This window comes from Synchiropus splendidus, chromosome 2, assembly GCF_027744825.2.
Source record: "Synchiropus splendidus isolate RoL2022-P1 chromosome 2, RoL_Sspl_1.0, whole genome shotgun sequence".
Taxonomy (NCBI): domain Eukaryota; kingdom Metazoa; phylum Chordata; class Actinopteri; order Syngnathiformes; family Callionymidae; genus Synchiropus; species Synchiropus splendidus.
The window spans coordinates 35,612,564-35,628,190 of record NC_071335.1 but is presented as its reverse complement, the minus strand read 5'-3'; the positions used below and the strand labels follow the sequence as shown (position 1 = coordinate 35,628,190).

Sequence of the window (15,627 nt, the reverse complement as noted above, 5' to 3'; positions counted from 1 at the left end):
TTTTTTCATCAATGATGATTTCAATATGGCAGTTATATCTCCCAAATCATGATGCAGCCCAGTGAAATGAGTAAGGAAAAAATAAAGAGGACTTTTTTTTCTTTTTTTAAACAAACTTTATTTTTTTGTGGAATTGTGTTCTATGGTGAGAACAGGGAGGATGGGGTTGACTGACGTGCGTCACAGATTTGTACATAAAAACAGATTTGTTACTTCACACAAAGTAGTCTCTGTGGACAACATTCCAACATCAGAAGAGCTGAACTAGCTATAAAATAAATCCTGCTCCACTTGTTGATTCAACAGTGGCATGGAAGTGAAATGAGTTTTCTCAGGAGGCAGGAAGGTTGGGAGGATGAGGGAGAGAGGAAGAGGTGATGGTGGTTGGAGGAAAGGCAGGGGCAAATAAAGTGCAGAAAACCAGAGGGGCGTCCAGATGATTCCAGTTTGAACTCAACAATCTGCCGTCTCCCTACGAGGACTGTCAACTGGATCCATAGAAGCACATGAGGTACGTCGGTGGCAAAGAGGGGTGAAGGCAGAGGGGCAGCTGCTAAACTATTCCGTATTTTGCCAGATCGCTGAGCTCCATGTCGCCGAAGGCCTCCCATGGGCAGACCACGGTGATGTCTGTGCCCAGACCCTCCATGCCGGGGATGTCGTCTCCGAACCTGGACAGATGAGAAGCTCAGATGAGAACGTGCCTGGAATAGGAACAATGAGAGAAGAGAGATGTGCTCACCCCTTCTGGCCTGGTTTGGGGGCCTTGCTCTTGAAGGTGCGCGTGGTCCTCTGCTTGAATTTGGGAGGAGCCTTCTTCTCTGCGGGTGTTGCGACATCTGCCATTGCTGAACAGGAAAAAATATTTAAATATATTTACAACTGTTATTCACTGAAGCAACATGTGACATACTTAGGTAGCACCATTTATGTCTAAGTGAGAACTGACTCTACTTCTAACCATCTCACCGTGTGTCAGTGATGCTGTGTAGCTTCTCAGTTCAGTGGCTCTTCCTTCTGGTTGTCGCTCCCGAGGATGGCCGGCTTTTAAAGTCCTCCTGCAGATTAAGCTTCTCATGTGTGTGGCTGATCTGCCTGGTCTCTTTTGGGACAAGCTCTGCCACAAATAGTTGCCACTAAAAATAAAACGGCGAGCTTTATTCAGGACCTGGCCGTCCTGCGGTCACACCTGGGGGAGCTGATTTAAGGCTTCAAATTATTGTACATCAAGTCAGTTTATCAGAATTTCCCCCCGATCCATGGAACGTTCCCCAGCGAGGGTGGAGATCCAGTCATCATTTGGGTCTGTGGCCGTTTGTGTCAGAAACACTTGGATTGAACATTGTGGCACAGAGATGTTGCTCCTCTAGCATCTAACAGAGGATCCAGGTGTAAAGTTGTGGGCTGTGCTGCAGGTTTGAGGCACTTCCTGGAGTCAATCTACTTCTTTTCATGTGATCCCTGCGCTGGTGTGGGTTTTCTCCCACAGTGAAAGGCACTTGCTGGTGACTTAAATTGGAGAGGTGTGGACGAGTGGTTGTTTGTGTTTGTGTCCAGTCCAGGATATTTTTTTTTTACAATGAAGCTTGATGATTTTAAACTGTTTTTTGGGGGGAAATAACAAATCTATGGTGAGAACTTTGTTGTTTTTTCCTTTTCTCTTTTCTTTTTTTTCCAGCTTTTGCGGGGGGTCACTTTCGCTGGCGTGGTCTGGAATCGAAAGCTTGTGATGTAAGAGCTGCTGAGCTTGATTTGACCAGCTAAGTGACCAAACCAGTAAACCACTCTGACCTCAAATCTCTGACCTCTGCTCCTTCACGCACTATAATGTCTTAGGGCACATGTTTTAGCCTTTCTTCAAAATCTTCTTCAAAAGAACTTTGAAACTGAAGTCCACTCCTTTCAAATGCAGCTACAAATTTAATACTTCATTGAGCAGATTTTTGCTTTTTCATCTGACTTGTTCTGTCGACTGAGTTTACTTTATTTAAAGCTTTCTTTTAGTTGTAGTTGTAGTAGTGCTAGCAGACTAAATTGGCCATTTCAAATAAGGAAAAATAAAATTTAAAAAAGAGCTTTTAGAATATTCCTGATTCACTTTGTAAATTAGATACTTTATTTTATTTTTCATTTGGATAATATAAGATCCTACATTCCTTCACATATTGTAACAGCCTTCTGTGATGGCTGCTTCTTGCCTTCTGAAGTCGATGACCATGGGATTACAGGAGGGATGTTTGGGAAGAAGCTGGCGCAGGTCACACAAACTCACAGGCGCAGCTGAGTGACGGAGCCCCACAGAGCGACGGCACACTCAGGTAAGATCTGGTGCTTTTTTTTTTCAATCAAAATATACATTTTGGATGAAGACAGTGTCATCGACTTCAGCTCACCAAAGATGCAGTGACCTTCCCGTACAGTGAAGAAATGAGAAGTAATACTACAGGAATAGTAGAATAACATTTGAGTGTTTAACATAAAACACCTTGTTATTAACACCATATTAATCATATTGTCAGATGATTTTTCACATTTTGAAGGGGATAAATTGAGGATTATTACCAAATATGTCGATGGAAAAGGATACAGAACATTTAACTAGTCAAATCGAATTTGACATTAATGGTATATTTTGACCCTGTAGATTATTTCCTTAACTGTAGAATGATGGGGACAAATAGTAAAAATACAGTCTACATGATACTGAGAGGACAAAGTAAACAACAGGAATTTATTGAGAATTATTATGGTTTCATTTTTATTTTACCTTCACCTGAGACGCACATGAAATTTGAGTTCAAGTTCAAGTCATAGGCGATTACTGAAAATATTAAGAGATTTTTTTGTAAGTGAGATGAGCACAAGTTGTCAGGTTCTCTATCATCAAAAACTCACATTGAGTATGTCACACGAATTAAATTTGACCTGAACACCGGGGGGGGTTTTGGGTTTGACAGGTGTCTTTACATTCTTATTCACCGCTTCAACTTTGAGCTGATCACTCTCAAATATATCAGCCAACTCCCGTTCAGTAACTAGGTGAACCGAGACTCGACATGTCCCGAGGTAATCTGCTCAGCCAGAGAGTAAAAATAGTCAAAGCCGTTTGTGTAACTCCACTGACTTAAGGGAGTGAACTTTGGCTCTGGACTTCAAGCTGCCCTTATGTCACTGTGGAGCCCGGAGGTCTCACGGGATTTAACACCTTTTCATCACTGATCCTTCAACTCATCTGAGAAAGGGTTGACACTTCATTGAGAGGTCGAGCGTGGCAATTGAAATGAGTCAGTTCAACAGAAAATACGTGACAAACAGCTCATAAAAACTGAGCCGGGTGAAAAAGAAAGTCAAACGAGACACAAATGTCGCCATGTGATGAAGGTTTTAGAATATAAAAAGCACAAATCCAACAATAGAAATTAAACCGTTATTCACTGAAAACAATACCTATGCATCACTATATTAAAATAGTTGATATGAAAGCAGGAATTTACACGATCTATTAAGGGTAACTCAAAACGTTTAACACGTATTTTGGGTTAATCTCTTTCTCCTCCAGAACATTGAAATGGCAGACGCAGCCGTAGCAACACCCGCAGAGAAGAAGGCTCCTCCCAAATTCAAGCAGAGGACCACGCGCACCTTCAAGAGCAAGGCCCCCAAACCAGGCCAGAAGGGGTGAGTCTCAGTCCACCATCCAATGTTTGGATGGCCATCTGCAGGGCTGAAGTGGATTTCTTTACCTGTTTCAGATTCGGAGACGACATCCCCGGCATGGAGGGTCTGGGCACAGACATCACCGTGGTCTGCCCATGGGAGGCCTTTGGCGACATGGAGCTGAGCGATCTGGCCAAATACGGAATCGTCTAGAAGCCTTGTGTCTTCACCACCAATTCCCACTCTCATCCTTCCCTCCACTTTACCGCAGATTACATCACACGACTACACTGGACTTTGGGAGAAACTAAGCAAAAAACTATTGAAGCCTATCTTCCATCCTTCACTCGACTCAGAAGAGCAGAGGTCACGACCCCAGACCTTCTCTCCTTCTTCAGAGGTCCTTCTGTGGATGTACATTTGTAAATGAAAATTTTACTTTTTATATAGGAGGGATGTAAATTTAAGAATTGTGTAGCTGTGCAGAACTGTCGATAAACATTTCCCCAGATATGAGTGTCCTTGGAGTTATTGTCTCTACTGCCCTCAAGCGGTGATCAGTGGATAGTGGCGGTACAGCATGATGATCATACTTTCAAACTGACTCCAAAACACAGCACTTCCGTGTTTCGTGCGTCACCGGATGTAGAACTGCAGAGGAAAGGTCACGTCATGGGTACATTAGTCACCGACCTCCCCGAACAGTTTGTCCGCATCCCGCCACTAGATGGCGCACTCCAGTAACGTTGAGCTCTGTTGAATGGGGAGTAGTTATTTGCCATTTTACTTTCACGGGAATAGAAAAGTTGGAGGTGCGTATGGAGTTTTTGCTAATGAAATAACTTAACAATGACCTCGAACGTTCTGTCTGCGTCAAACGTCTGTCCGTCATATGCCACTGCTTCACGATCTTCGCTTTACTTGAGCCTGACATTAAGTGACACGTTTGGAGGATGAGAATAAAAGAGACGGGAAGCTCGATCACAACAAAACATTTTATATAAAACATTTTATAAGGACATTCAATGACAAAAACAAAAGCAAAATGGCAGTCAAGGAAGGATTTCGACATGACAAAGAAGACGACCGGTCATTGAGAAACTGTAGCAACTATGAAGACTTGACCACATAGTTTACTATAATACAGAGGCGATAGAACCAAAATGAGGAAAATAAAGCTGCCACATGACTCATGAGGCAGCCAACGTTCTTATTTTGGTCTTTTTTTTTTCTCTTCTTTATTTTTTTTTTTTTGTTGCCAAAACAGCCCTGTGCTCTTCTTTGTGTCGACAGCTAGCTGCCTATCATTTTCATGCAGCCAAGAGGTAAGGAATCATGAAAATGCTTTCCAAGTCAAATATGAAAACATACAAGATTCATGCAAAAACAATTTCACTTGAGAAGCATCACTCATGCTTGTTTGTCCATGCCAACTGTCGTTCCACATCTGTATTTTTAACCAAAAATGTGCTGAAAATAGTTAGCATCTTTGGCTAGTTTTTTTTTTTTTTTTTTTAATCTCTGTCCTGAACATGTTCTACATTATTATCTTTTGGAGAAAATGAGCAAGACGTTTACTAGTAATAATAATAATAATAACAATAATAATAATAATAATAAAACCTGCGGGCAAACAGGCCAGTTTCTTCACACCACTGAGATCAAATTCTCCTCCGAGACATTCCCTGTCACCAAGTCTGAATATTGACCTCAATGTGAGTGACAACACTTTTGATACATTGAAATGTAAGGAGCTGAATAATCATGGGAACAACGTAACATGATCATTTTGAGAGTTGCCGTGTTTCTTCAAGTGTGATAAGAGTGTCATGCTAGCAGATCCCCCAAAAATAACAACAAAAACATCTGGATTGAAGAATCGACGGAGAGGACAAAAGTCTGGTAGTGTTGCATGCATACCAACAGAGGTATGATTCCGGCTCAACAAACTAACTGTCGTTTAAAAACAAACCTAATTTTCACCGTATCAGAAGAAACAACACTTACAGATATATATTTATATTTAAAAATAACCCAGTAAATAAAAAGACAGCAATATGATTATCAAGAATTATGAAAATGTACTGTAAATATATTTATACACGAAAAATGTGCTTTCTACAAATCTTTGGAACAAAAACAAAAAGCCACATTTGGACTACAACGGTAACAAAACAGGATCGGGTGTTTTGCATTTAAATATTTGACTATTTACTCGGTGATAGAATCTCTCTTGCTCGGTAATTGCTGCTAGCAACATTTCAGACACAACTTATTTCTCAGGAAGACTCATTCAGTGTTGGATTAACACAACTAAAAAAAACAGAAGGAGAGGGAAGGAATACTTGATAATAAATACGGACCAAAAGAGGGGCTCAGGGTGATGCAGCTAACGTCAGAGGAGGGTGTAGTGTTCTGCAGAGGTGAGACTATATTGTCGCAGTGAATCATCTCGGTTTCGCACCATGGACCATGATGGAAACTACAAACCTGCTGCTTGATGAAGTCAAATAAAAACCATCATAATTACAGCGATAATTTGGTAAAGTTTTCTCTAAACTAATTTTTTTTGCATATTATAACAATTTAAGTTTAAAGGTTTTACCATTTCCACAGAAGAACGGAGGGACGGTCCGGCTGTCCTTCCCTCCCTCCTCATTCTTTCCAATGCCTCTGTGCGTCAAAAACTGTCCGCCATTTTCACTGAGCTCGCGAGTGGAAGTTGTCATCCACTTGTTAGTAACTCTTCACCTTCGTCCTTAAACCTCGAGGAAGTGGCAGGCACAACATACACAGCCATATGCATCTCCACAGTCCAGCTTCATAACAGCCTTTGGAAGAACAACTGGTTTCAATCCCCCAGTTTTGTGCTGCTGAGGGAAGGAGAGGGGGAACTATAGTACAGCCGTGCAATAGGGGAGGTGGCCATCCAAGTCTTTTCTCTAATGTTATGCACCACCTGTCGGTCTTCAAACCAGCCTTTATCTATTTCTGTAGAAGCGTATAGAAGAAAGTGATGGACCTCTGTGGGATGGGATTTGAAATATCAGGTAGTTGTGGTGGGATGCAGTGCACTTTGCACGCCAGGAGGGGGAGGTCTTTTGTGGTAAATGTGCCTCTAGTAAGGTGCAAATCTGCTGTAGCCTCCTCTGTACAGCGTCGCCTGTGGGACAGAAACATACTGATGTAGTGAAACGCGATTAAAGACGATACAGTCAGTCAAACTCACGGCCTTGACTAGACACATGTGGCCCCCAGGTGAAGGTTGCAAATACGTGTGCAGGAGTTACTCAGTAGTGATAGTAATGATTAGAATAAAGCTTTATTTATATAGCACCATTCAGAAGGCACTTGCACAAGTATCAACATGCGCAGAGACATGAAAGTGGTAGGCTAATGTCTCAAGTGTCATATCGGACGACATTATGCTCATGCAAGCATATATTGTTTCCTTGGCTAAAGGTGAAGGTGCACGTTTAGAATGTTCTCTGGCAGACAGTTGCAATTGCATCTAGGAGTCACAGCCGGACTTGCATCTGGACTTAGGCAGAACACGCAGAGACTATGAAAACGACTCACTATATGCAAGTAAAGCGCTCCCTCTACTGGCAGTCAGGTTATAAACTACATTTTGTCGACTTCAGACAGTATAGACGACAAAGGCGGCAGAAACGAATTTGGATCCATTTCCCGTTACTTCACAATACCACTGTCATGTAAAACAGTGCTGTTCCTATGACGGCTGGAGTGAATTTATGAATTAACTGGGCTTGGAAACACATCTGGGTGGTGCTCAGTATAACACAATAACATGATGCCTACCACACAATAACATGACAGTGTTTTGCCCTGCTGGCAGCTGTGAGCCTGATGTGACACGAGAGTGATCTCATTCACTAAACTGTCGAAATCAGAGTTAGATATTGAGCTTTAACATTCAATAAATGGCGACATTATAATGTCTCGGATTCTTCTGACTCTATCCATGTTGGCAAGGCCTTTTCCACAAGAATATCGATTCCCTTTAGAAGATCATCCGTGAACATGTTGGACTCACCATGGCTCCAACACCGTAAGCTGCGGGGGCGAGCGCAGCGTGGTAGGGGTCTGCGGTGTAAACTCGTCCATAACTGCGGACAGAAAAAAAAAAAAAAACAGGTGTATGCTTCATGCTCTTCTGGCAGGTCAATGAAGATAATCCAGAGTGGCAGGTGCAACGCCCCCTGGTGTCTCTCACCTGTCACTGTATGCTGCGGCTGCTGCTGCTGCAGGAGTGGCTACTGCAGCCGGCTGGGCGTACCGATACGCTGCATAGCCGCCCTGTTAGAGGGTGAGCAAGGGGAGGGAGAGGAGGGGGGGAAGACAGACGAAGCAATTAAGAAAGGAGGATGGGAGTGAAAATTGACTAGCTTCCACGTTAATGAGACTAAGAGTGAATCTAGAGGGTTACAGTGTCAGAAAACTGCTGAGAAGAGAGCGGAATGTTAACAAGCAGGCTGTCAGTACAACTCTCTAATCTGGTGCAGAACAGCATTCACAAGGATGTAGCTCAGGCTCCGTGAGAGTCTCTGCCTCCATGAGCAACCCGGGGAAACACAAGGTGGTGTTCAAGATGTCTCCTGCTGTGGGTTAGACATGGAGGAAGAGAGACTTTGAATCCATAACAGTGCCCCCAGCCCCAAAACACATGAGAGGACAGGGTGGGGTGATGCATCATTATTTTGGTTGAGCTAATGGACAAGACATTCAAATACTACCAGTTCAAGGAGGCAGTCAGAACACACACACCCAAACACACACACATACACACGTGGCCAGGTACCAGTCAGATACAGCATGCTTGGTCAAACTCTGAATGCACAGTGTATTAAGCCAAACATCCCCATCAAAAACATACACATCTGCATTCTACCCTACATGATCAGTCAAGTCCCCCGCATTCGGGACCACACAGTTGCTGCTGGGAGGAGGAGGCTGGGGGAAGAAGAGATGAAGGAGGAAGAGGGAGAGAGTGGCACTTACTGAGCTTTAAACGCAGCAGTTCTGTGTTTCTTTTCTCGTGCTACTGTATGTTTATATTAGTAATCGCCACAATGATCTTCATATTTGTCTCATATATCTACATATTTTCACTATATTCTCCACACAGGTAACTGCCTGTTTTTACAAAGACAGTGCATCTAACATATACAATAACATTTTTAAGTAACAATTTTGTAATTATTTGACAAATCAGTTCATTTCTATACAGCACAATATCTACAAAATTATTTATATACTACTGTTTAAACTATAACTGACTATTGTCTCAACAAGAACGTTGAATCTAATCCAGGTACTATGAATTTAACTTTCGATCTACCAACAGAGAGCACTATAGAACTCTAAATTATGTGAATGACTATTGTCATTGTTTCAGGACTTGATTATACCCTGAGAGCATGCACTCCTCTGTGCTCAGCTACTTGCTGTGAGAGAGGGTGGGCAGAAGGAGAAAGGAGGGTAGAAGAGGTAGTCACAGGAAGGGAAGGAGTCAGCCTTGTCAGTATGTCCGCATGCTGACACTGATTGAGTTAGCATGCCACAAGTGAAACACAAATAGGGAGATTCCTGGAAGGGGTCAGAATTCACTATGGGTTTTTTTTTTGACCAGATCCCTCTCTTTATATGCATTTAAAAACAACTCAACTCTAATGACCTTTATTCCTTTGCTTTCAGATCTAAAGCTTCTGGAAGGTCATATAGTTAAGCCCCCCCTAGCCCCTCAAACAAAAAAAAAGCCTTTTGGCACAAAAACTTCTCTGCAGATGCGCTGACTTTTGCAGTCAGCAGCTTTTAAAGCTCAGCTGACTTCCAGAAAAGAACTCCAAATGAAGTCACAAGGTGTTCCAAAGTGTCCCTGGGCCGAGGAAGAACCTAATAGTTTAGTGTCATTTTGCACGTGTGACATAATGAGGACAAGACAGAAACATAAATGAATATTCCTAAGACGAGGATGAGGATGATTCTGCCCTCTGGCAATAACATACGCATGTATATATGTACAGCTCACCTATTCGCATCATATATAATGCAATGCCTTTTCAGTTCCCAGCTCAATCACTCTCATAAAAAATATAAAAATATTTTCTTCCCCTTCCGTAACTCCGCCCTTGTCAGAATCCAGTGAGTTAGTAGAAGAAGACAGAAGAGCATTTCAATCTGAGATGGTCAATAATATCTAGCAGCACGCAGTCATTGGAGACGAAGAGGATGCACACTGGCTCTCACAGAGAGTGTCAACCCTACCTGGGGCAATCTGCCACTAATGTCCTGAAACACTAGTCTACAGAGAGAACAGAAACAGCTATTGTCAACCCGGTCACACACACACACACACTCTCTCTCACGTACTGTCATTATCACTTTGGTACAAATGGACGAACCCAGGAGGAGTCTGCTCATGAATGAAAACATTATGCCATTAACCGCTGGTCATAGATTCATTTATATTTAGTAAAGCGTGACCCAATGAAACACCCAGGAACAGACGCCTCTCTGGGTTGACTTCATGCCGTTCCACTCTTTTAACACTCTCCAGGCAAGAAGGGGAAACGTAGGAGGATATGAGACAGAGGAGGAGGGATATGTATACTTACATAGAGGTCCGCAGCACTGTAAAACCCATCCTGATAGGCCATCACACTGAGAGAGAAAGAGATAGAATGGAAGGAGGAGAAAGAAGTGGTAGTAAAACACACGCACCACCAAGTGGGCATTTGAGAAGAGTGAGATGAAGGAATGGTGCCAGACGAGAAAGAGAGAAGAGAAAACAGTGCGATTATTACACACCGTGCAAACATGCATGAACACATAGTACCACCTCGCAGCATACAAAACAATAAACTACCACTCACTTCATGCAAGCTACGCGACTTACTTCAAACATGCAACTCAACACTCCGAACAGAGTTTATTTCGTTTTAGTTCACAAGACGTGTGAGAGGGTTTTACCCAGGATATGTGGGGATGGCTGCTTGTGGCACAGCTGCCCTCACTGCGCTGTAAACGGGCCGGGCGCGGCCTCGGAGGTGAGCGCCGCGGAAGGTTGCAGCCGTGGTGGCGGCTGCTGCAGCTGCTGCCGGGTAAGGAAACCCAGGAACTGCAAGGATGCAGGTTCAAACAATCAACACGATAATCTTGAAGTGGAAAAAAAATGTAATTTTAAATACACAAAGAAAGGCTTGCCAGTACTGCTACGACTTTTTTAATGTAACAGGGAACTATCCCCTTCTGTGGGATTGAAGTTGCTAATTCAAAACATATCTCAAAGGATGTTATTCTAATCACAATATCTTACTCCGTAGAAACTCCACCAATAAGCCTGTCTGACAATATGCTTTTGTGTTTTGAGATTTCATTACCTGTTGTCATACCTGTGTAGAGCTCAGGGCTGTACATGGCTCCCACCATGGGGCTTAGCTTCCATCCAGCTATTGACAAAACACAGTTTCTTTTTAGTGAATTTCCACCATGAACAGTTGTTTTCGGTTCTAAAGAAGTTTGCTAGTTCATCATCAGGTCTTGAAAAAACATTTTCTAACGGCATTACGTGGTTGTGAGCGAAATGATTTTACCGTATGGAAGAGCAGCGAGTCCCTCTCCGTTAGCATACGGGGTGGTCATCTTCTTGTTGGTCATCACTCGTGCTGTGGCATTATTTACCTGGATATCACAGGAAACAGTCAGGCACGAATCTCACCAGAATACGTGTGGAAACAAAGAGCAACAGGGTGCAGTATCCAGATGAAGAAACTGGGCTACATCTATTCATTAGCTTAGCATGTTAGCCTTCGTTGACCTACATTTAAATGTGTTTTAGCACAAGTGTTTTGTTTAATCCTTGCTACGACAGGCAATTGTACTGATGAGCCACAAAGCTACTTCAAACATGCGTTTCTTTTGGAGGAAAAAATAGACACTGAAACAAAGGTTCCCGGTGAAATAACAGGCAGTTTTACACAAAAAAAAAAACAATGCAGTCATTGGCACACAGACGAAGAAACAAAACAAACCAAATATTTCAGAATAATAGCATTCACAAAGAAATCCAAGACCATCATAATTCCTTTCTTGAAAGGAGGGAAAAGAAGGTGAATTAAAGCAGCATATCAGTTGAACACAAGCAAACACAAAAAAGGAAGACTAATCGAAGATCATACACAAAATGACACACAGCCAGTCGAGAGTGCCTCACATCACCGGAGGTGAGCAGAACTAGCCAATCAGCAAGCATCAGATGCAGCAAGAGAGCAATCAAATAAGGTTGGCAGCCCTCCCAGTCAAATACACGTCATACAGAAAAAGAGGAGACGGGGGCGGGGAGGGGGGAGAGAGAACGACAGAGAAATGACAGAGATATGGGGGGATGCTGAAAGAGGAGCCAGTCCGGATGAGGAGACACGGAACACATATATGATGTGGAGAGGAGACAGACAGGGAGAGTGAACAATCCATCCATCCAAATGTGCAGATCTGCCAATGAACACACGGAAAACAGCGTATTCGGGTACCTACTTTAGATCACGCGGAACATGAGCAACAATGGAGAAATGAAAAGTGACGATAGATTTGAATAGAGAGAGGTAATTCAGTCCGGATGACGTCAGGCAGGATTGGAGGAGTTAGCTAATGTTTCTACTAAGATACTGTCCATTACGTAAAAAAAATAAAAAATAAAATCAGATCAAACACCAGCGAGCCATTAAAGCACAGCCACCAACACACACCAACCAAAACCAGACTGGTCGGAAAATAAGACAGAGAAACAACTCAAGGGAAATAAATGGAGGGATGTGTTTTGATGTATTTATCAGCTACTCCGTTCAGTGCCACCGGCACGACAGTCTACAGTGAGAACGCGCCTCTTGTTCCACCTATCCTAGTTCATGGTTCAGAAGGGATGATCAGAAACGACAGTAGATAAACAGAGCTATCGTCCTCTCTCCAGTTTGCCTAATAGAGCACACATGCTTTGACATGCCGTCCCACTAGGTGCAAAAATGCAACTACTGGCTGACACACAACACAAAGAGATGATAAAGTACTATACAGTATGACGTCGTACAGATGACCAGAAAGAGAGTACACCATGCAGGATACAGCTCTGGAATTAATGCTGAATGCTGTTAGAGAGGTGATTGGAATGAATGCATAAGAAGTGGTAGTCATAGTTGTTGCACTTGCAGATAGATGCAGTACATTCAGTTACGGTAGTGGCCTTTAAATGCCATGCGATCAATTGCTTATCTTGTTTCATTCACCACCTCCCCAATCAATCACAGGATTAGCCAATAAGATTCCGTCATATCAATCAGTCAAGCTCCCCTCAAGTCAAGGAGTCCGTCATTTCAATGTTGGGTGCATTTTATTTCGTTTGGACGGAAAGGGTGGAGGGAGGGGTCATTCAAAGATGATGCCATATGTACACAACTTACCGTTGCCAGGGAAACGGCGTGAGGACACGCGAGCAGTTACCGTGGAGACTGACAACAACAACATACAAAAATCATCAGGGAAATAGAGAAAAAATATGTAAGAAAGAAATGATGAACTAAAAAAAAGAAAAAACATAAACAAACAAGAAAGGAAAAAAAAAAACAAAGTCATGAAAAGCAACCCCCCGTGGTAGAGAGGAAGTGATGTCACAGGTCACGTGTACGCAGGCCCCTACATGTATCAGCCGTTCAACAACAATCTAACTAGTGTCTTAAAACCCTTCAAACCCAGAAACGATGAGAAAAGGAGGAAAAGAAAAAAAAACTTGGATGGAAGACAGTGTTTTAATCATTCCTATCACCTAGATTTGTGTACTTGACGTGATTCAAAGAGAAGGAACTCGGAGAGATGGGGGAGAAATGGACAGCAGAGGGGGAATGCAGATGCATATGGGGGGGACACACAAACTGGGAGAGACAGACAGACAGACTGGCCTAGTGAAATAAGAGTGAAGAAAGATGGATGAACCCAAGAGATGCAACAAAGGGGGGCAGGAGAAGACAAGAAGCCACATCTATCTTTTGCCTTCTCCTCACTTTTTCATTCTCTCTCTGCCCTCCATGTTTTAACGCTGCACACCCACGCACAGATAAAGAAGAGTGCAGGACATTCAGGGGCATGCAGAGTAGCTTTAACTGAAAGTAAAAAGGTGCAATTCGGAAATCAGGAGCCGAAGCAAATGGCAAAAGCATGGTGGTATTTGATCTCCGGGGCCATTTGCAACTCAGGTCTGAGCACATGCCGACAAACTAAAGAGATCACAACAAAATGCACTTCCATGAGTCTGGTGTTTCTGAATACAGTAGGGGTGGATGCAAATGTGTTTGTCTTCAGTTGTTTTTATTTTGTTTTAAACATCCACCAATGGTTTAAATCAGAGCCTTTGAAGCATTAGAGATGACACCCCACTTCTCACAGCAGTCACATTCCCAAAATCTGCACCGCTAAGCCGCCCCCTCATGCACAAGTCCTGTTAAGTATCAAGCATAAAAGGTGCCACAGGGCATCTGTGTACATCCATAGGAAGCATGAAGACGACAGCCCACCTCAACACCCCACCCATGCAACATTCAGCAGCAGAAGACAGACATCCGCAAGCATCACCGGGACAAACGTTGGCCCGTGTGAAGTCGATCACAACTCGTCATGATCATGGACGGAGTGATGATGGAAGTAAAAGGTGCAGAAGGAAAAACAAAATAGACCCTACATGCCGTGACTGAAGGAGTTTTCATCAGCAGTGTCACAGTGACAGCTCACTAGTCATGCCGTTGGATTTCCACTATACCCAGCATGCTTTGCAAACCACACAGCTTTTCCACTATAAGAGGGGTGCGATGGACAGCTCCCGACATCAACGACAAGAACACGAGCGTAAACATTGACAGGATGTGACGTGGACGCCGGTGTGTGCAACACCATGCTCCAGACAAGCCAGAGGGGTTAGAGTTGAACACAGAAACCTTCTCTAAGGCAGAAACAGTCTCATTATTGGGCATGGAGGGAAAACAAAGGAGAAAATGACCACTGTTTAAAATAAACAAGGGTGTGGGCTTGTGAATTACCTCAATTTTACGTCCTTCCACAAGCGTGCCGTGGAGCTTCTCTCGGGCTCTTTCTGCATCTGCACTTGTCTCAAACGTCACAAAACCAAAGCCCTGCAAGCAGATAAGGGAGGAGGAGGGGAAACAAGAGGCTATTTAGGCCTTTGTCTGGCTCATTCACAGCATGCGACTAAAGAAAACCTTGGATCACCCACCTTGGAGCCTCTCTCATTGAAAATGATTTCAACGTCAAGGATTTTGCCAAATTGCTGGAGAAAAAAAAAAGAGAAAATATATGTAAATTGTGCACTTGTTCTCGCCACATGGTGTCAGCTGTGTCCAGGCAACAACTGTCACCAACACGTGGTGTTCTTCTGCAGAAAATCTCCCTGTACCACATTTAGGAGGTCTCGCATGCAGATGGAAATGTCACATCCGACAGCGAACCGACAAAATGTTGTGTTAAGTTGTATCTCCCAGCTATGGGGGCTTTAGACGTACCCCAAACATCTGCCTCAGGTCAGGGTCTCTGAAGCGGAAGGGGATGTTGGACACGTGAAGCCGTTTGGGCGTCCCCTTGGCATCCGAATCGTCCCCGACGCTGCCGCCTCCTCCCCCACCTGAGCCGACCGCAGACTGGCCGTCGATCTGAGAGGACACGTCCGACTGCTGGGACGGACAGATTCATTTAGAATTATATATTTCTATTGGGAAAAACAAAACCTTCAGACATGGATGATCACAAACAGACTGAGGGCATTAACTTTACATTACCCGATGAAAACAATAATTACTATTAAAATGAAGAAAATTGAGAATTGGAATCAAAATATATCACAAAAAAATATTGTTTTGTTAATGTCATTAAAATGGTTATTGCTGCCCAGCC

General features: G+C 43.2%; 3 protein-coding genes across 9 annotated transcripts in view; 1 reads left to right on the top strand and 2 right to left on the bottom strand.

The window, feature by feature from the left end:
- Positions 1 to 92: 92 nt before the first annotated feature.
- LOC128753948 (retinal cone rhodopsin-sensitive cGMP 3',5'-cyclic phosphodiesterase subunit gamma-like) lies at positions 93 to 1,038 on the bottom strand. Its single transcript, XM_053856191.1, has 3 exons — positions 970 to 1,038; positions 743 to 848; positions 93 to 671 (listed from the first exon to the last, which is right to left on the bottom strand). The coding sequence occupies exons 2-3, from the start codon at positions 844 to 846 to the stop codon at positions 554 to 556; spliced, it is 222 nt and encodes a 73-aa protein (XP_053712166.1). The 5' UTR covers positions 847 to 848; positions 970 to 1,038; the 3' UTR covers positions 93 to 553.
- On the top strand, positions 989 to 4,160 carry LOC128753949 (retinal cone rhodopsin-sensitive cGMP 3',5'-cyclic phosphodiesterase subunit gamma-like). The gene is made up of 4 exons (XM_053856193.1): positions 989 to 1,731; positions 2,229 to 2,318; positions 3,560 to 3,678; positions 3,753 to 4,160. The coding sequence occupies exons 3-4, from the start codon at positions 3,569 to 3,571 to the stop codon at positions 3,868 to 3,870; spliced, it is 228 nt and encodes a 75-aa protein (XP_053712168.1). The 5' UTR covers positions 989 to 1,731; positions 2,229 to 2,318; positions 3,560 to 3,568; the 3' UTR covers positions 3,871 to 4,160.
- Positions 4,161 to 4,633: 473 nt separating this feature from the next.
- Positions 4,634 to 15,627, bottom strand: part of LOC128753493 (RNA binding protein fox-1 homolog 2-like) — a 31,012-nt gene continuing 20,018 nt past the window's right edge. For 2 of the 7 annotated variants that reach the window (XM_053855249.1, XM_053855255.1), the window contains 10 exons: positions 15,240 to 15,407; positions 14,954 to 15,007; positions 14,760 to 14,852; positions 11,274 to 11,361; positions 11,061 to 11,129; positions 10,651 to 10,798; positions 10,296 to 10,341; positions 7,895 to 7,977; positions 7,715 to 7,787; positions 4,634 to 6,820 (listed from right to left, as the gene is read on the bottom strand). In XM_053855249.1, the coding sequence (XP_053711224.1) occupies positions 6,776 to 6,820; positions 7,715 to 7,787; positions 7,895 to 7,977; positions 10,296 to 10,341; positions 10,651 to 10,798; positions 11,061 to 11,129; positions 11,274 to 11,361; positions 14,760 to 14,852; positions 14,954 to 15,007; positions 15,240 to 15,407 (867 nt within the window). In that variant the 3' untranslated portion in view covers positions 4,634 to 6,775. The other 5 variants (XM_053855253.1, XM_053855250.1, XM_053855251.1 and 2 more) reach the window with 5 other exon arrangements.